The sequence below is a fragment of the Urtica dioica genome, chromosome 2, assembly GCF_054948205.1.
Source record: "Urtica dioica subsp. dioica isolate 48M chromosome 2, U.dioica_male_clone48M_v1_H2, whole genome shotgun sequence".
Lineage (NCBI taxonomy): Eukaryota > Viridiplantae > Streptophyta > Magnoliopsida > Rosales > Urticaceae > Urtica > Urtica dioica.
The window spans coordinates 33,425,091-33,444,884 of record NC_142757.1 but is presented as its reverse complement, the minus strand read 5'-3'; the positions used below and the strand labels follow the sequence as shown (position 1 = coordinate 33,444,884).

Below are 19,794 nucleotides of genomic sequence, written 5' to 3'. Positions count from 1 at the left end.
AAGTCTTTGTTGCTGCATTTTGGTCGTTTGTTGCAGCAATACGTGGTTGACATGTACGTCAAAGTAGAGACACAGAGGCTAGATTACTTTCGGCATAAGCAGAGCGAAATCCGAGCAGATCTTTACCGTGGTATCGTAGATAGCTTGGGGATGGGTCGATCCAGGGGTCAAGATACTGGTAAAAGGGTTATTTTACCTGCTACATTTACAGGTGGCCCGCGAGATATGCGCAGACGATATATGGATGCTATGACATTAGTTCAAAGATTTGGAAAACCATATGTGTTTTTGACAATGACATGCAATCCGAATTGGCCAGAGATCAAAGAGCAATTGGAAAGTACTGATTTAGCCCAAGATAGACCAGATTTATTATCTCGTGTCTTTAGAGCTAAAGTCGAGGAGTTGAAAGTTGATTTGATTAAGAGATGCATTTTCGGACCCGTCGCTGCGTATGTATATGTGATCGAGTTTTAAAAGAGAGGTCTTCCACATGCTCATTTCTTACTTATTCTCCACCAAACTTCAAAGCTTTCAAGTCCTGAAGACTACGATAATATTGTTTCTGCAGAAATCCTGAACAAAGAACAGCATCCTCATTTATACTCTCTTGTTGCAAAACACATGATGCATGGTCCTTGTGGCAATTTGAATCTAGGAAACGTTTGCATGAAACGTGATGGAAAATGCAAGAGTGGCTATCCAAAGTCATTTTGTTCTCATACGCAGAAGACTAAGGATGCTATCCGATCTACCGCCGCCGAGATGATGATCAGAAGCTTCGAATTCGCGGTCATTACTTAAACAATAGGTGGGTTGTTCCTTATAGTCCTTATCTATTAGCAAAGTTTGATTGCCACATGAACGTAGAAGTTTGTTGTACCATCAAGGCTGTTAAATATCTGTACAAGTATGTGTACAAAGGCCATGATCGAGTGTGCTTCGCTGTTGGCCGAAATTCAGAGCCTGACATGTTGAATGAAATAGATGTCTTCCAAACAGCTAGATGGGTTTCACCGCCCGAAGCAACATGGATACTCTTTGGTTTTACCGTAAGTGAAATGCATCCTCCTATTTTCTCATTACAACTCCACCTCCCAGAAGGTCAATACGTAACGTTTGACGATGACACTGATCTTCGGTCGCTGGTTGACGATGACATGACTAAAAGGACAATGCTCACTGAATTTTTTGAAATGAATCAAAATGATGGAAAAGCAAAAACTTTGTTGTATAGAGAATTCCCCGAGCACTTTGTTTGGAGTAAGAGGGAAAAAATGTGGACTCAAAGAAAAAAAAAGGGGCCATTGGAAGAGTAGTTATGGCTAGCATTACTGAGGGAGAACGGTACTATATGCGCTTGCTGCTGAATCACGTTACAGGCCCGACATCATTTGATGATCTAAAAACTGTAAATGGAGTCCAAAGTAGTACGTTTCAAGAAGCTGCTTTGCTGCATGGACTTCTCGATGGGGATGATAGTTATGAAATATGTTTGAGGGAAGCTTCTCTATACCAAATGTCATGTGCTCTCCGCAGATTGTTTGCAACAATTCTCGTGTTCTGTAGTCCTCGTAACCCGCGGCTATCGTGGGGACTTTTCAAAGAATCAATGTGCGAAGACTACGCAAATCATCATTCAGCGCATCACGTAACAGAAGTTCGTGCGTTGCAAAGCATCAACTCTATTCTTGAACCAATGGGAAAAAATGTGAATGATTATTTTCTCGTCGATTATCACGTTGATTCTGAATTTATTGACAATCCATCAAAGCTTATTTCAGAGGAAATGGAAATATGCATTTCGGAGGATGATATACATGCTATGGATAAATTGAATAGAGAGTAGAATTATGCATTTGACCAGATTATGCAAAAAGTTTCTTCGAAGGAGTCAGCTTTGTTTTTCATTGATGGTCCTGGTGGGACAGGAAAAACCTTCTTATACCGTGCATTGCTCACTGCTGTCAGGTCTAGGAACAAGATTGCCCTGGCAACGGCATCATCTGGGGTTGCAGCAGGTATATTGCCAGGTGGACGAACTGCTCATTCTAGATTTCGGATCCCACTGCAAGTAGATGCCACCTCAAACTGCGGTGTGACGAAACAATCGCCTCTTGCTGAGCTGTTCAAATTATCGAAGTTAATTATATGGGACGAAGCCCCGATGATGCACCGGCAAGCAATTGAAGTAGTTGATCGAATGTTGCGAGACGTGTGCGACTCTCCCTTACCTTTTGGTGGCAAGGTAGTTGTTCTAGGGGGTGATTTCCGCCAAGTGTTGCCAGTTGTGACAAACGGTTCTAAAAAAGATATCGTAAATGCTAACCTCGTTCACTCGCATTTGTGGAAATCATTTATCAAGGTCAAGCTTGTTCAGAATATGAGAGCAAGGTTAGATTCTTCTTTTTCAAGTTTCTTGCTTAGAGTTGGAGACGGCCAGGAACCATGTGACGATGCTGGGAAAATTAGTTTGCCACACAATATGGTCTTGCCATTTGTAGACGATGTTACATCTTAAAGTGAATTAATTGATGTAGTTTTCCCGAAGGATAAGTTACATTCTGATCAGCTGCATTTCATAATTAATCGAGTCATTCTAACACCTAAAAATGAATTCGTGGACCGAATAAATAACATGTTGCTAGATCGCTTCCCTGGAGATGTCGTCAAGTATTATAGCTTTGATGAACCCATTGATACTGTGGACCAAAATTTAACTGAGGATTTCCTCAACACTTTGGTGCCTAATGGAATGCCTCCTCATGAATTGATCTTGAAAGAAAATTGTCCTGTTATGCTTTTACGGAATATCAACTCATCGGAAGGCCTGTGCAACGGAACAAGGCTAATTTGCAAACATTTCGAAAGAAATGTGATTCGTGCGGAAGTGGTTGGTGGTGATTATTCCGGGAAGATAGTTTTCCTGCCGAGGATTCCTTTTATCCCACTTGACACCAGCTCTTCTCCGTTTCCTTTCAAGCGTAGACAATTTCCGATATGACCATGTTTTGCCATGAGAATTAACAAAGCTCAAGGACAGACTTTGGACTATGTTGGATTGTATTTGCCAGAGCCTGTGTTCTCTCATGGACAATTATATGTTGCTTTGTCGAGGGCTAGAACAGCTGATTCTATCAAAGTGCTTATAAAGCCAAATGGCGATGAAAGTACTTCGATTTATTGCACAAAGAACGTTGTTTATCATGAAGTCTTAACTTCGACAAATGCGGGTTCTGATTGCATACCTACAACTTCTTCAGATACACAAGCTGGGACTGATGTAAGTTTTGCTAACATCTTGCTTTTCTTGTTTTTTTGTAACAAACACAGAAGTTGGAAACCTAATATATCAAGTACTTCACATATCTTTCTCTTTCTCTTGGGCAGGAAGTTTAGAATACGATGTATGGCTCAAAGAAGAGAGAGAGCCGCGAGATTGAGTGAGTTGGAGGAAGGGAATGACTTGATCGGAGAGCTGTTCTTTGCGGCGCTTCTATGCTTTAATCACCTCTTTCCCGTGGCGGCGCCGGTTTTTTTTCGTCTACTTACTGAGGCATTACTGCTGGAGAGGATTTTCCCTAGGGCTTGCATGGTTTTCAACTATGGGGGCGGTCGTCGCTGCGATTTTCGCAGCGGCTTTAGGGCCGTTTTTTTTTAATATGGCCAGGTGATTTTTCTTTTTTCCCACTAGCTTATCTTATATGTTATTGTTCACGGATAGAATTTCATAGAAGAGAAAAAAGATGATACAGGGTGACGGTCACTCCTCCAAGGTCAGCGCTTCTAACCGTGAAGATCTCACTCCTCCCAGGCGAGCTCGACCTCCAGGCGAGCTCGACCCCCAAGGCGAGCTCGACCTTTAGGCGAGCTCGACCCCCCCAGACGAGCTCGACCGCCAAACGAGCTCTACCTCCAGGCCAGGCTCGACCTCCAGGCGAGCTCGACCCCAGGCGAGAGCTCGACCCCCCCAGGCGAGCTCGACATCCAGGCGAGCTCGACCCTCAGGCGAGAGCTCGACCCCCAGACGAGCTCGGCCTCCAGGCGAGCTCGACCCCCCAGGCGAGCTCGACCTCCAACCGAGCTCGACCTCCAGGCCAGGCTCGACCTCCAGGCTCGACCTCAAGGAGAGCTCGACCCCAGACGAGCTCGACCTCCAGATGAGCTCGACCTCCAGGCGAGCTCGACCCCCTAGGCGAGCTCGACCCCCAGGCCAGGCTCAAACTCCAGGCGAGCTCGACCCCCCCCCAGGCGAGCTCGACCTCAAGGCAGGCTCGACCTCCAGGCGAGCTCGACCCCCCAGGCGAGCTCGACCTCCAGGCCAGGCTCGACCTCCAGGCGAGCTAGACCCCAGGCGAGAGTTCGACCTCCAGGCGAGCTCGACCCTAGGCGAGAGCTCGACCCCCAGCCGAGCTCGACCCCCCCGGCCATGCTCGACCCCCAGGCGAGCTCGACCGCCAAGCGAGCTCGACCCCCAAGCGAGCTCGACCCCCAGGCCAGGCTCGACTCCCAGGCCAGGCTCGACCTCCTAGCGAGCTGGACCCCCCAGGCGAGCTCGACCCCCAGGCGAGCTCGACCTCCAGGCGAGCCCGACCCCCAGGCCACGCTCGACCCCCAGGCCAGGCTCGACCCCCAAGCCAGGCTCGACCTCCAGGCGAGCTCGACCCCCCAGGCGAGGCTCGACCCCCAGGCGAGCTCGACCCCCCAGGCAAGCTCGACCCCAAGCGAGAACTCGACCCCCAGGCGAGCTCGACCCCCCCAGGCGAGCTCGACCCCCAGGCGAGCTCGATCTCCAGGCGAGCTCGACCCCCAGGCGAGCTCGACCTCCAGACGAGCTCGACCCCCTCAGGCCAGGCTCGACCCCCCGGCCAGGCTCGACCTCTAGACGAGCTCGACCCCCACAGGCGAACTCGACCCCCCCAGGCGAGTTCGACCTCCAGGCAGGCTCGACCCCAGGCGAGCTCGACCCCAGGCGAGAACTCGACCCCCAGGCGAGCTCGACCCCCTATGCGAGCTCGACCCCCAGGCGAGCTCGACCCCCCCAGGCGAGCTCGACCCCCAAGCCAGGCTCGACCCCCAGGCCAGGCTCGACCTCCAGGCGAGCTCGACCCTCAGGCGAGCTCGACCTCCAGGCCAGGCTCGACCTCCAGGCGAGCTCGACCCCAGGCGAGAGCTCGACCCCAGACGAGAGCTCGACCCCCAGGCGAGCTCGACCCCCAGGCTGTGCTCGACCTCCAATCGAGCTCGACCCCAGGCGAGAGCTCGACCTCCAATCGAGCTCGACCCCAGGCGAGCTCGACCCCCAGGCCAGGCTTGACCTCCAGGCGAGCTCGACCCCCAGGCAGGCTCGCCCTCCAGGCGAGCTCGACCCCAGGCGAGCTCGACCCCCAAGCGAGCTCGACCACCCAGGCGAGCTCGACCTCCCTAGGTGCGTCCCCAAGGCCAGGCTCGACCTCCGGTCCAGCTCGACCCCAGTCGAGCTCGACCGCCAAACGAGCTCGACCCCCAGGCGAACTCGACCTCCAGGCGAGCTCGACACCAGGCGATAACTCGACCCCCAGGCGAGGTCGACTTCCAGGCGAGCTCGACCTTCAGGCGAGTTCGACCTCCAGGGAGCTCGACCCCCCCAGGCCAGGCTCGACCTCCAGGCAGGCTCGACCTCCAGGCGAGCTCGACCCCCCCCCCCCCCCCCCAAGCGAGCTCGACCTCCAGGCAGGCTCGACCTCCAGGCGAGCTCGACCTCCAAGCGATCTCGACCCCTACGCGAGGTCGACCTCCAGGTCTGTATGTTTTTTTTTGTTCTTTTTTCTTGCCCAGGGCAATGGTTTAGTGGCAAGGAAATGGAACTAATGTGGTTTCAATTAGGAAATAGGTTTTCTGGTCCATTTTTTAAGATATCAAGTTGGTTTAAAATATTTTAGTTGCAAGCCAACTTGATTAATAATGATGTCAGCTTAATCTTATCTCATGTCACTTCATCAATTAAAATAAGAAGAGACACCTAATAGAATACCAACAGTCAGTCTCTACAACTTTTGCTATGGTGTGGACTATATATTAGTTACCTTAATCCGAATACTACATATATGTCACCTAAAATATTATATTTTCTTTTGCTCTCTCAGCTCTCTACGTGATGGCTTCAAGGTTAGTTTACATGGTGTTAGAAAAGTATCCCTTTTCTCCAGACTTTTATTTTACATTCTATTCAATCTTCTTTGTGATTGTACGTGTGTCAACAGTTCTGAGATTACCTCAAACAAATATAAGTTGATACCTGAAATACAAAAAGATGAACTGGGCTGGACATTGAAAGTCGTTGTTTGCGGAAAAGACAACACCCCGTTCTTCAACTCGAAGCCCTGTCAAATACCAATCGTTGATTTTAGTAGACCCGGAGGTTTTCCATCTTTCTTAACAAATGTTATTAACGAATATTCTCTGCTATATTTACCTGTGCTGTTGATTTTGTCACAGGGAAACAAAATACGGGCAGTGATGTTTGATTCAGCGATTACAGCTTTCGAAAACAAACTCCAACTGACTAAAACATATCTCATCTCAAATGCATCTGTTAAGGAAGCAAAGGCAGAGTACAAACAATGTCATGACAAACTGTACTGGACTCTAAATTCGCGAACAACGATTCAAGAAGTCGAAGAAAACCATGCAACTTTATTGGAATCAACTTACAGCTTCACACCTTTCTCAGATCTTCAACTTCATATGGACAAATTGTCACACATTAGTAATACATGCTTACAACCTGTGGTTCTTTTCTTGTTCATTGTCTAAAATCTGTGTCACTGCAACATAATTGACAAAATACATATGCAGATATCCTCGCTGCTGCTATAGACATACGTCCAAAGAGGAAAATCCAGACAAGATCCTCTACTGCAAGCACAATACAAGAAGTGGTTCTTCTGAATGCAGAGTGAGAATTTCAAAATTTTGAAATTACATATTTGATTGTGCATATTGTACTTGCTGATTGACATAAGTATAGTACATGAACAATCAATTATTTTGCCAACCCTATTTGTTCATCCTAAACGAGGAAGACTTATTATCCGAGTAAGGAAAAAGAAATATTTAAATGGACAAGGGCTGTTGAACAGCATTTGAATAGTTGAATTAATACCATTTTTTTTACCTATATATTTTTTTCCCAACAAATTAATAGCAAATATAAAAACTTGATATTCTGTCATCTTCATTTCTTTATTTATTTTAAAATTTCGTCTGTAATGCGATATAAATAACTTTTGTCACGAACATGATCCAATTAATGGAACTAAATTGACCATTTAATCAGGATGGAGCCAGAAACAATTTTTAGGAGTGCCATGTATCTATATTTTTTTTAAAAAAAGATGAAAAATAATTATAAATCGTACGACATACAAACTTAAACTTAATATCATTCCTTATTTTATGCCCGGTATTGATTCATACTCCAGAATATTTGTTTCTACTTACAATGATGACATGACTCTTTTGCGAAGGTTTCAAACCATGACGTTAACGATGTGGGATTCTTTCACTACAAATGAATGCGGAACACTCTCAAACATTATTCATAGAAGGCCAATTATTGCTGCCATTCAATTACAAGTTGTTCCTCACAATGGTTAGTTCACCAACAACAACATCCTTATTTGTATGTATCTAAAAATAGAAATGCGAAATTTACAATGTTTATATGTGTTTTTTTCTTTTTTCAGGAGCTGTTAGTGTTCAGACGAAACCTACAACATGCTTCGTCATTGAACCTGAATTCGACACCGCAAAGCAACTTCGCGAATGGTCTAATTTCTTACACAACACACATGCCAAGAATTTTAAATCTATTTTTTCTTTAAGTTCATGTTTTGTTTATTATTTTTATCTCATCTCTTCCCATTGACTTTTAACAGGATCATCGACAACTCTAAAAAAATTGCTGATCTGATCGACGACAAAAGCTATGAAGCTTTATCCATTCCACTTCGTCCTCCTCCTGGTGATCAAATTATTCCAATCAGCCATGTGCATGATATGGCTCTGATGGTATGAATGCTTAGACATGTTTGTCATATCTTTTTTTATTTACATTTACATATATTAGACATGTTTCCCTTTATCTACAGAGATCGGCATTTTGGGTGAAGGGCAAGTTCAAAGTCACAGACTTTAAACAACCATTTTGGTACGTTTCTTGCGAAAGATGTCACAGAGCAACTGGATCAGTTTTAGAAACCGAGTTCGAATGTCTTTTCTGTGATACTCCACAAGCAAGAGCTATTCCCTGGTTCGACCAACTAACTTTCGTATTTCCTGTATACAAATAACGAACACTTCTTGACTCTCTACGGTAGTAAACAAATAACAAATTATTCTACCATATTCTAGGCATAGAATTGAAGTGGATACAGAAGACTCAACAGGGCACATATCAGCTACTCTCTTTGGAAAAACTGCTGAAAACATATTCTCATGTCTAGCAACGGACATTGTCGATGCAACATCGATGGTAAGTTACAAAGTTGATCAAACTTCATATTCTTTTACTGCAGCTTTACGACTTATTCATGTTCGTATTTCTTAATTAGGCTCCTAATCAAGCGCCTCCACAGTCCTTTTTTGAGCTGTCACACAAGAACAACTTCCTTGTGTATATCAAAGCTCCAAAAAATGATATGCCTACTGCCATGAGAACAAAGTTCACGGTTGTTTTTGCTGCTGAAGAAACTAAAGACATTGGACATGACACTCTACCCAATATCTCAGCATCTGTTGCACTCATCGAACATGAGTCTGAAAAACAGGATGACCTAGTCATTATTCCAACTCAGACAAAAGACATAGAATCGAATGAACTTTCGGTTCAAAAATCTGTTGAGAAATATAAACTCATATCTACACCATCCCAACCCGAGGCACAACAAAGTGACAGTCACTCCTCCAAGGTCAACGCTTCTAACCGTGAAGATCTCAACACCAAGCTCAAGAAGAAGCCGAAAATCGAAAAAAAAACAAACTTAAGTGTGACTTTTGTTGAAATCAAACTATGGTTTTTGATGACTTGCCCTTGAATCACTCTTTGTGATTGTAGCTATATTATGTGGGCTGTTTTTGAAGTTTTTTTTTGGATATTGTATTATCTGAATGTTTCCCTTATAAATCTAAATTTCCCGGCCATGTCAAAATCAACTGTTGCATGTATTTTGAACAACATTTTCAACTTAAAAATAACAAGTATATATTTATCTTATGATTCCAGGTATTTAAAGTCTCATTTACTTCATTGTTTCTCACTTATATGTAAGTACAATTTTGTTCAATTAATTGGTAAATGCATACTGTTGTGTGGTATTTTTCCCCATCCAAAAAATATCAAGGCCCAACTCAAGCGAGGATGCGAGCTCGACCTCCAGGCGAGCTCGACCTCCAGGCGAGCTCGACCTCCAGGCGAGCTCGCCCTCCAGGCCGACTCGATCTCCAGGCCAGTCTCGACCTCCAGGCCGGCTCGACCTCCAGGCGAGCTCGACCCCCATGCGAGCTCGACCCCCAGGCCAGGCTCGACCTCCAGGCAGGCTCGACCTCCAGGCGAGCTCGACCTCCAGGCGAGCTCGACCCCCCCAAGCGAGCTCGACCTCCAGGCCAGGCGACCTCCAGGCGAGCTCGACCTCCAGGCGAGCTCGACCCCAAGCGAGCTCGACCTCTAGCCATGTCAAAATCAACTGTTGCATGTATTTTGAACAACATTTTCAGCTTCAAAATGACAAGTATATATTTATCTTATGATTCCAAGTATTTAAAGTCTCATTTACTTCATTGTTTCTCACTTGTATATAAGTACAATTTTGTTCGATTAATTGGTAAATGCATACTGTTGTGTGAGATTTTTCCCCATCCAAAAAACATCAAGGCCCAACTTAATCGAGGATGCATGGCAACCCCAGTCCAAAGAATGGAGACCGGTTTTCGTGTTGATCCATTTTCAGGCATTAACACATACTTTTACCAAAAATTTCATCCACAATTTGAATTTCTTCGAACTTGCTTGTTTTCGTTTTACGATCATTCGCGCGTAGCGCGTACCCATTACTAGTATAAAAAGAAAGAAGATTTTTGAAGCATATTATTCCAGGACCACGCCACGTCAAAAAAACAGGGTGAAAACTGTAAGGAAAGCCCAACGAAGCTAAAGAGAAAGGACGGAAGAATGAATTATTGAGCCGCAAACCCACTAAAATCCATAACATATATAATAAGGAGCTAGGCTCCTTCCAACTTTTATCCAAGATAAGACACGTGGCTATACAACTGGGTGACATGTGGCGATGCTAAAAGTAATTTAAAATTCTAAATGTTCGTTCAAGACTTCAAGTTGTCTGAAGCAAATGCTGGCCTTTCCGCTTTTTCTTCTAAATTTGGTGACATTCCCACTTCTTCTTCCTTATTATTTTCCTCAAAATAAAAAATAAAATAGAATAATTCCTTACAAAAACACTTTTAGACATGATTGGATCAAGCACACACACTCTCTATACCTTTTCACTTGATCAAAGTCCATACAAAGTCTTTCTTTTAAGAAAAACCATAACAAATCTCTCTCTCTGGTGCACGACCTCCGCACCAATTCTTATCAAAAAGCTTGACCTTCTCCTTCCTTTTTATTTATTTTCCTTAAAAAAAAATAAAAACAAATCAATAAAAAGAGCTCTCTCTCTCTCTCTCGTGCGTAACCTTCGGGAAAAAAATCCATAACAAGAGCTCACTACAACATTTACAACATTTACCGACGATTTTTTTCGTCGGTAATAACCCTAAAATCGTCGCTAAATGTATTTAGCGACGATATTAGCGACGATAAAAATCGTCGCTAATTCGCCGTGCCTAAATATATTTAGCGACGATTTAATCGTCGGTAAATATTTAGCGACGATATTAGCGACGATAAAATCGTCCGTAAATGTTGTGACGAGAAGTTTTTTTTTCATTTTGAAACAGACAATTAGCGACGAATTTGTCGTCGCTAATTACCGCGGGAAAAAATCCCGCGTCAATTAGCGACGACAAAGTCGTCGCTAAATGTTGTGAAACAGAGTTTTAGCGACGACTTTGTCGTCGCTAATTGGCGCGGGAAAAATTCCCGCGTGAATTAGCGACGACAAAGTCGTCGCTAAAACGTTGTGTGAATAATATTTAGCGACGATTTTATCGTCGCTAATTATTATTATTATAATTTTTTTTTCGTCGTTAATTATTTATTTTTTACGGTTTTTTTGTTGTGAAATTCTAAAATGAAAAATCATATAAAAACTAAATTATATTATCCAAATCAACAACTATATAAAATCCGGTTACGTACGTTTTCGGTTATCGAGAAATATGTAAATAATAAATACACAAAACAACTAATAAACCACTAGTCGCGACGTTTGCTTTGTCGTCCCGCCACTCGTTTTCCCCCTCCTCGACGAGAAACGCTCTTCTGCTGGCGCTGAAGTTCTGCAGGCTGCGGCGTCGGAGTAGACTGACTTGGTCCGCCGGGCGTCGTCTGCTGGCTGGCGTCGGGAGTCCTCTGCTGGCCGCCCGTCGGAGTACGGACGTCGGGCGTCGGAGTGTGGACGCCGGCCGTCGGAGTCTGCTGGCTGTGGGATGACGGAGCCTGCTGCGAACTCTGCGGAAATTGGGACATGAACGAGCTAAGGTTGAGGCCGGGCACCTGACTCTGTATTGTCTCGGCGAACGCGGCGAGGGTCGATGCCAACACCTCCTGCGAGACATATCCTGGTTGCGACGTCCCAGCCTCCGAACCGTAGACTTCGGCGACTTCAGCCGCCATCCGTGCTCCCTGTGGCACCAAACGTCCGACGCCGGTCAAGTGATCAGTCCGCGAACCCATAATATCGCGGATCGCCTGCTGCTCTAGAACGGAAATATCAACGTCCGCTCCTTGGTGCTCAGCCTCCGCTCGCAACGTGTTGAACCTAGCGACCAGTCGATCCTGATATAATTAACTAGTTAGTATATATTAATCGAAAAATAAGAAAAATAAATGTAAACTTACATAACGTGCGGAGGCTTCAGGAGTCAGCCATTCAGACTTGTCGGACTGATGTTGGCGCTTGTAGTTCGCAAACAAGCTCTCGAATGCGCCTGTCTCGACGCTCTTCTGCATGTAAACAAAACTTCAAGTGTTAGATAATTTTAACGATTTGATGTATCATATAAACATAAAACTTACGTTTTTCATGCGGTGGGTCGAGAACCCAATCGTCCCCTGTCGAGTCTTCGTCTTCTTCTTCGCGCGATTCGCCTTATTCTTCGCTTGTATAGCCTGTTGTAATATAAGTAAACGTACACGTAAATAACAAATTGTTTAATAAACATTCAAGTAACGTAAATGATTCGATATTACCTTAAATTCATCGCTCGTATATCGTTGTATCAGCGTCTCCCATTCGGTGTCGAGCTTAACGGTCTTCGGTTTCAGCGACCACGCCACCTGTACGCTGCTCTTGCAGTCGATGTCGAACCACGACCGCAATGTATGCCTCCAATCGCGAAGACGAGTCTTCGCGTCTCGAATGATTGCCACATCGACAATCGCCTTCTTCTTCCCGGTTGCATCACCATCGACTCGAATGTCGTACTTATCTCGAATCGCTGCTCGGATCTCGGCCTCCTTCGCCGGCCCCACGTTCGCATTCGTCCACCTTGGGACCGTAGGCGAGATCTTGTCTCGGACGACCAACCCGAGCGTGTTCGCGAACGTCGCGAGATCCGGATCCATCTCGCGCTCTGGCTGCAAGAACGACTGAAAGTCCTCGTTATAAATAACGACTTCCTTCACCCCGGGGCGCCGTGCACGCTCAGATCGAAGCCCGACCGTCGGCCCACGCACGGCCGGTTCGATATCCTCGTCTTCTTCTTCGACGCCATCACGTACGGGCGCCGACTGGCAATAATTCGGGAGACGGGCTAAGAAGTCATCCCCGCCTCCGCTGCCTCCAGCTCCTGTAGCTGCAGCCATCTGAAATTCAAAAAAAAAATTATTTAGTTATGCATTCTTAATGATTTAAATCAGTTAATTTAGTAAGTAAATGAAAAACGTTATATATTATCAATCATCGTCGTCTGACAAATCATCTTCTTCCATCAAATCTTCGTCCTCAGTTTCTTCATCATCGATAAACTCTTCTTCTTCAATATTTTCCAACAAGTTCACTGCGTCGTTGCTCACGGGCTCTGGTATCGCAGACTGATGACGCGTTGACAGTGAATCTAAATCTAACGGTTCTACTGACAACTGAACTGAAGACGAAGATTGACCAAGAATGAGGTCAATATCAGGAAGATCCCACACATTTCGATGATTACACTCTTCGACGATTCGCCAATCAGGACCATTCAAGTTATCTTCCAAGTAGAAAACTTGTTTCGCTTGAGTTGCCAAAATAAATGGCTCGTCTTTGTACCATTCTTTTGCCACATACACGCTTGTCAAGTTATTGTCGTTGCGTGTCTTGAATTGTGGCATCTCGAATTGCAGAGCTCTATTATGGCATCTCGAATTGTTCGATCCAGAAAAGGACGAATAGCAGGAGCCAATAGGCGCTGCATAATCACGTGACAATCGTGAGACTTCAAACCCGTCAACCTCCCATCCGCGGTAACATTCTTCTTCAAATTCCCCGCAAAACCATCGGGAAATCTGACAGATCTCGAGAACTCAGTAAACCGCTTCCGTTCTGAAGGTGTCAGAGTATATGACGAAGGCGGTTTCATCCATCTATCTCCTTCTTGGTATAAATGAAGCTCGTGCCTTATGTTCCAGTCCGCCAAAGTCAACCGCGCCTTATCTGTGTCTTTCGTCTTCCCCTCGATGTTCAGCAAGGTATCCAGAAGATTGTCGCATACATTCTTTTCTATATGCATTACATCGAGGTTATGCTTCAGCGTAAGACTCGACCAATACGACAACTCGAAGAAAATACTTTTCTTTGTCCAATTTAGCTCACTCGCATCGCGCTTTCGTTTCTTCCCGCCGAAGTCAGGGTGCTTCCCCGGGGTTGCATCTCCCACTAATCGCAATTGTCGAAGTATATCGCTCGCTGATTTTCTCACTGGTGGTGGTCGTTTCTCATTTCGTACCTTGTACAGTTTGCTCTTCCTCATCGGGTGTAACAACGGCAAGAATCGACGATGATCGCAGTAAACAATCTTGTTTCGAGCCTTGAAAGATGGTGTGTCGTTGTTACACGTCGGACAAGCAAGGTACCCTTGACCACTCCATCCCGAAAAACTGCTTCTCGCTGGAAAATCATTCACCGTCCATAGAAGTACGGAAAACAACCTGAATAGCTCACCGGTCGAACCATCTCTCAACACAACACCGGTTTCCCACAATTCCTTCAGCTCATCAATCAGCGGTCGTAAGAAAACATCCATGTCTTTACCCGGCGCACTACGACCTGGTATAAGCAATGTTAACATCAAGTACGATGTTTTCATGCACAACCACGACGGTAAATTGTACACAGTCAAGACTACCGGCCACATACTGTACGATAAACTCATGTCACCAAATGGGTTGAAACCATCGGCGGCAAGTCCAAGCCGGACGTTCCTCGGTTCTGCCGCAAACATGGGATATTTTCGGTCGATCTCCTTCCACGTTGCTCCGTCAGCAGGATGTCGCAGTACACCATCCTCTTTAATGCATTCATTCTCGTGCCACTGCATCTCTAGAGCTGTGTGCCGACTCGCGTACAGTCGCTTAAGTCGATCTTTCAGTGGAAAGTAGCGCAACACTTTATGCGCTACTTTTTTTCCACCGTCTTTCATCAGCCACCGGCTCTCATTACAAACTGGACACTCGTCTAGATTGGCGTTGTCCTTCCAAAACAACGCGCAATCGTGTTTGCAAACGTGAATCGACTCGTAACCCATACCAAATCGACGCAATTTCGCCTTTGCTTCATAATGTGACTCTGGAATCGTGTTGTCGATCGGATGAGATTTTTTCAGTACTTTCAGAAGCTGATCAAACGACTTATTCGTCCACTTGTTCATCACTTTCAAATGCATCAACGTGACAACAAATGAGAGTGACGAATACTCCGTACAACCCGGCCATAATTCTGTGTTCAGGTCGCTGAAAAGGTCATCGAACTGTCCACTCTGGTATTCTGCATTCGGGTCAATACTGTCATCGTCACCGTCTACGTCGTTGTGATCTAAGATATCGTGTACAGCATCAAACATCCCTCCTCCTCTGTACTCCGTCTGATACTGCATTACGTCATCTTCTTCCTCCCCGTGAAAGTTCCACCTCGTGTAATTCCTCTTAAATCCTCTGATAAAGAGATGATTCTCTATATCATGAATTTTTTGCATCAACACGTTGTTACACCTCTTGCATGGACACTTAACTCGTCCTTCGACATTTACGTGTTGTCGGGCCATTGCCATGAACTCTGTCATGCCAGCCGCAAACTCAACGCTTAAACGTTGGTCCTCGATTATCCAATTCCTATTTGGATAACTCATTTTACCTATAGATTGAACATTTCAAAATTTAGTAGTTTTTGGATTTTATTTTATAATTTCACGATCGATCCTACCGAAATTTCGACAGAACCTCCCCTATAAACTTAACAACCCGGCATCAAGCCTTTAACTTTAAAACCTGCATAGAAACATCCTAAAACTAACAATAAATCCAACCTCAGTGGTTCGATTATTAAAATTCATAATCCATCACATTTTTAATCATTTCTAACAACAATTAAATACAATTCCATTTAATTTACATAAACTAACTAATTGTTTTTACATCATTTTACCAAATATAAAATTTATAACAAATATATAATTCATTTATAATTTATAAAATTTATAACAAATATTTATAATTCATTTCTAATTTATAAAATTTATATTTGGTATAAAAAATATATAATTCTAAAAATATAAATTATAACAAATTTATAAACTAAAAATATATAATTCATTTATAACTAATTTATACTTATATAACTAAATAAATTATATTAGTTATATATAACAAACATTTATAACTAAAATTATAATCCTATAACTAATTAACTAAAATTATAATCCTATAACTAAAAATTATATAATTCATTTATAACTAATTTATAACAAATATATAACTAAAGTTTATAATCCTATAACTAATTAAAATAAATTTATAACTAAAGTTTATAATCCTATATATATTAATCATATATAACTAATATATACATAAATTTATAACTAATATATATTAATCCTATAACTAACTAATATATATATATATATATATATATATATAGTTTTTTAAAAAAAAAACTTACCGATCGGACAAAATGAAGAAGAGCGCGCGCGGCCAGAGAAGGGGAGCGGCGTCGGCGTCGGTGGTGGAGCGGCGTCGGTGGTGGAGCGGCGTCGGCGTCGGCGGAGGAGCGGCGGAGGAGCGGTGGAGGAGGAGCTGTAATGGGAGAGAGAGACTTAGGAGAGAGATGTGAGGAGAGAGAGAGAAGTAGTGAGGAGAGAGACTTACCGGGGAGGCACACGGCGGAGGAGCGTCGGCGGCACACGGCGGACGAGGCACACGGCGGAGGAGGGAGAAAGTAGAGAGAGAAATGGAAGTTTTAGGGTTTCTGAGCGAATGGGGAAGCTGGGTCGCGATCTGGTATTTAAAGACATTTATCGACGATTTTTTCGTCGCTAAATGATTTCAGTTCGTCGCTAAATGAACTTACGTTAACCAGACATTTAGCGACGATTAAATCGTCGCTATTAGTAAATTTCACACATTTAGCGACGATTTTATCGTCGCTAAATCATGTCGTTTTAATTTAATGGGAGGGATTTTTCCCTCTTTAAAATTCGTCAAATTTTGATAACATTTAGCGACGATTATTTCGTCGCTAATTGTATAGCGACGATAAAACAATCTTTAGCGACGATTTTATCGTCGCTAAATGTTTTCGTCTTAATTACATTGGAATGATTTTTCCCTCTTTAAAATTCGAAATTAATTCAACGTTATTAGCGACGAAAATATCGTCGCTAAATGTATTTTGAAATAATTAGCGACTAATTTATCGTCGCTAATTATTTTCCCGCGAACTTAGCGACGATAAAAAAGAATTAGCGACGATAAAGTCGTCGCTAATTATCTTTGCCGCCAAACTTTAATATTTCTCGCACCAAAGAATTAGCGACGATAATATCGTCGCTAAAAGGGTTATTAGCGACGATATATTAGCGACGACTAAATCGTCGCTAATAGTGTCGTCGCTAAATGTGTTATTTCTTGTAGTGGCTCTCTCTCTCTCTCTCTCTCTCGTAACCTTCGACCACTTGACCAGACCGATTGCTAAGAAAAGCGTGAGACAAATATATTGAACCTTGATTGAACACACACAAAATCCGTACTCTCCTTCAAATCTCCAAGGACTTCAGTCGATATTTTACAACTTCAAGGACATCTCTTTTCCGATCCAATCTCCTTCAAATCTTCGACGACGATTTCCTTTGTTCATGGGATTGATGTGAGTTTTCTTCCATTTTTTTGCTTCTCTTTATTACTTCTATCGTTGCTCTGTAACAAACACAGCTCTTTTATGATCCAATCTCCTTCAAATCTCTGACGGAGATTTTCGTTGTTCACGGGATTGATGTGAGTTTTTTTTTCCATTTTTTTTCTTTCCGTTTTTACTTTTACAGTTGCTTTATAACAAACACACATATTATAAATCTAATTTTCAAATACTTAACTCCACAGCTAACGATTAAATAAACTCCTAGCTAAACGAAATAAGTATTTGATAGTTCTATGCTGTGATATTTACATGTTCGGTTGTGGAGAAGAGAGCTGAGAAATGGGGCTAAGGTCGTCCTTCTTACGCTTGATCATGTGAAATTTTTTTAGTAGTAAACTTTGCAATTAAATCTTTGTAGTACTTGAAATTGTCTATTAAGAAAAGGGCATTGTAGCAAAATAGCCACTTTGAAACTATAGATTTTGTTTTTAGCCTATGTTTCATAACTTTTAGGGAAATAGCCAACGTGCTTAGGTGTCAATAATTAATAGACTAATTTGCCCTTTTACTTAATCAAATGGAAATAATGAATATATTTATATTAAATAATAGGCAATAATAATATAAAATAACAGAAAATTTCAAAATTGTTATACGTGGCACGCTAATCTAGAACGGCTCACCAAGATTGGCGTTACTGTTGAGAACCTGTCAACACAGATAATAAACGTAAATTACTGGAAATTATCTCATTCTTGAATGGAAATAAATGGAAATAACTGTAAATAAATCATCTGTAACAACACAGTCTGTACTATTTTTTTAAAAACCAGATCTGAGATCTGGGTTAAAAAAAAACCCAGATCTAGTTTCGAAATAAATGGAAATAATTGTAGATAATATACTACAGAAGCTTAATTGTAAGGTGCGCCTCCCATCGGGGAAGGCCGGGCCCAGGCTGCCCGGGCCTCCATCGCCGCCGCTTGCCTGCCAAACAGTCCCGGCGTCGCCGCCCAGGGCCGACACGACCATCCCAGCGCCCGGCTCGACCTGCGCGACTCCACCCAGGCCGCGCGCGCCCCCAGAGCCGCCTGGGTCTCCTCTGGCGATGCTTCCGGCACAGACAGCGCCGACGAGGGCCGGCGCACCTTCGCCCGGGCCCGCCTCGCCGAGCACGCCTCCACGCCGGTCGACTCGGCTCTCCCCGGCGCTCCTAGGCCGACGCCACCCGGTGCCGATCTCGCCGGGCGCAGCCACGCTCGGGTTGGAGAGAGAGAGAGAGAGAGAGAGAGAGAGAGAGAGAGAGAGAGAGAGAGAGAGAGAGAGAGAGAGAGAAAACGCCCAGATCCGATTTGTGGAGTGGCTGGAGAGAGAGAGAGAGAGAGAGAGAGAGAGAGAGAGAGAGAGAGAGAGAACGTGGATAATGATTCAAAAGCAAAATAACTGCCTCCTACGTATCAGGAACAATTAACGCACAAAAAAAGGAAAAAAATATGCTAATTAAAAAACTGAGGACAAAAGAGTAAAACATAATTTGCCACCTATTACGTTTGGCTATTTCCCTAAAAAAACTCCAAACATAGGCTAGATCCCAAACCTAACGTTTTAGGTGGCCTAGTTGCTTAAATTAGTTGAATTGTATGACTTGCCGATTCTGGATGGCATTGTCAATATTCTTTTAAATATGAAAAAATGGCATTAATCCATTTGGTGGTTAAATAGTCTATCATCGGATCTAACCATGGAATCATGAAGGTTTACATTTATATAGCCTAGGCGCAATTCGCCCGTGCTGGTGATAGGACGATTGTTTGTGAGGATAAAATTCTCTTGGTTTATGTATGTTCAGAACTTAAGTATGAAATTATAATGATGTTTCCTAAACGTATTGGTATATATGTTGAAGGTCAAAGGGATATCGTTCCATTTTCTACCCAATCCAACTAAGATTAAGAATGCCATTAAGGTTAGTTTCTGTAATTATTTTAAAGAATTGAGAGTTTACTCTTTCGATATTTGGTGACAGTTAGGCACTTATTTTGTTCTAGCTCAAATCCGCCGACCTCAAGAATGGGTTTGATTGAGTTTATGTATTCCAGGTATACACTGAGTCATTTGTTCGAATCGCGCATCGTGTCAGCAGCTTTTGCGAATAAGTTGGATCCTATTTGTAATTGTCAACGAATCATAAACTTTCAAACTTAATTTATTATTATTATTTGTAGAAAATAGGAAATTAGTTATG

At 43.4% G+C, this 19,794-nt stretch overlaps 2 protein-coding genes across 2 annotated transcripts; one reads left to right on the top strand and one right to left on the bottom strand.

Moving 5' to 3' along the window:
* The first annotated feature begins 2,638 nt into the window (after nt 1-2,638).
* LOC149404457 (uncharacterized) lies at nt 2,639-3,004 on the top strand. Its single transcript, XM_089607533.1, has one exon. The coding sequence runs from the start codon at nt 2,639-2,641 to the stop codon at nt 3,002-3,004; it is 366 nt and encodes a 121-aa protein (XP_089463659.1).
* A 7,358-nt stretch (nt 3,005-10,362) lies between these two features.
* Nucleotides 10,363-18,581, bottom strand: LOC149404456 (uncharacterized). Its single transcript, XM_089607532.1, has 7 exons — nt 18,537-18,581; nt 18,226-18,257; nt 12,413-12,506; nt 12,239-12,331; nt 12,062-12,166; nt 11,621-11,998; nt 10,363-10,455 (listed from the first exon to the last, which is right to left on the bottom strand). The coding sequence occupies exons 1-7, from the start codon at nt 18,579-18,581 to the stop codon at nt 10,363-10,365; spliced, it is 840 nt and encodes a 279-aa protein (XP_089463658.1).
* Nucleotides 18,582-19,794: the final 1,213 nt, after the last annotated feature.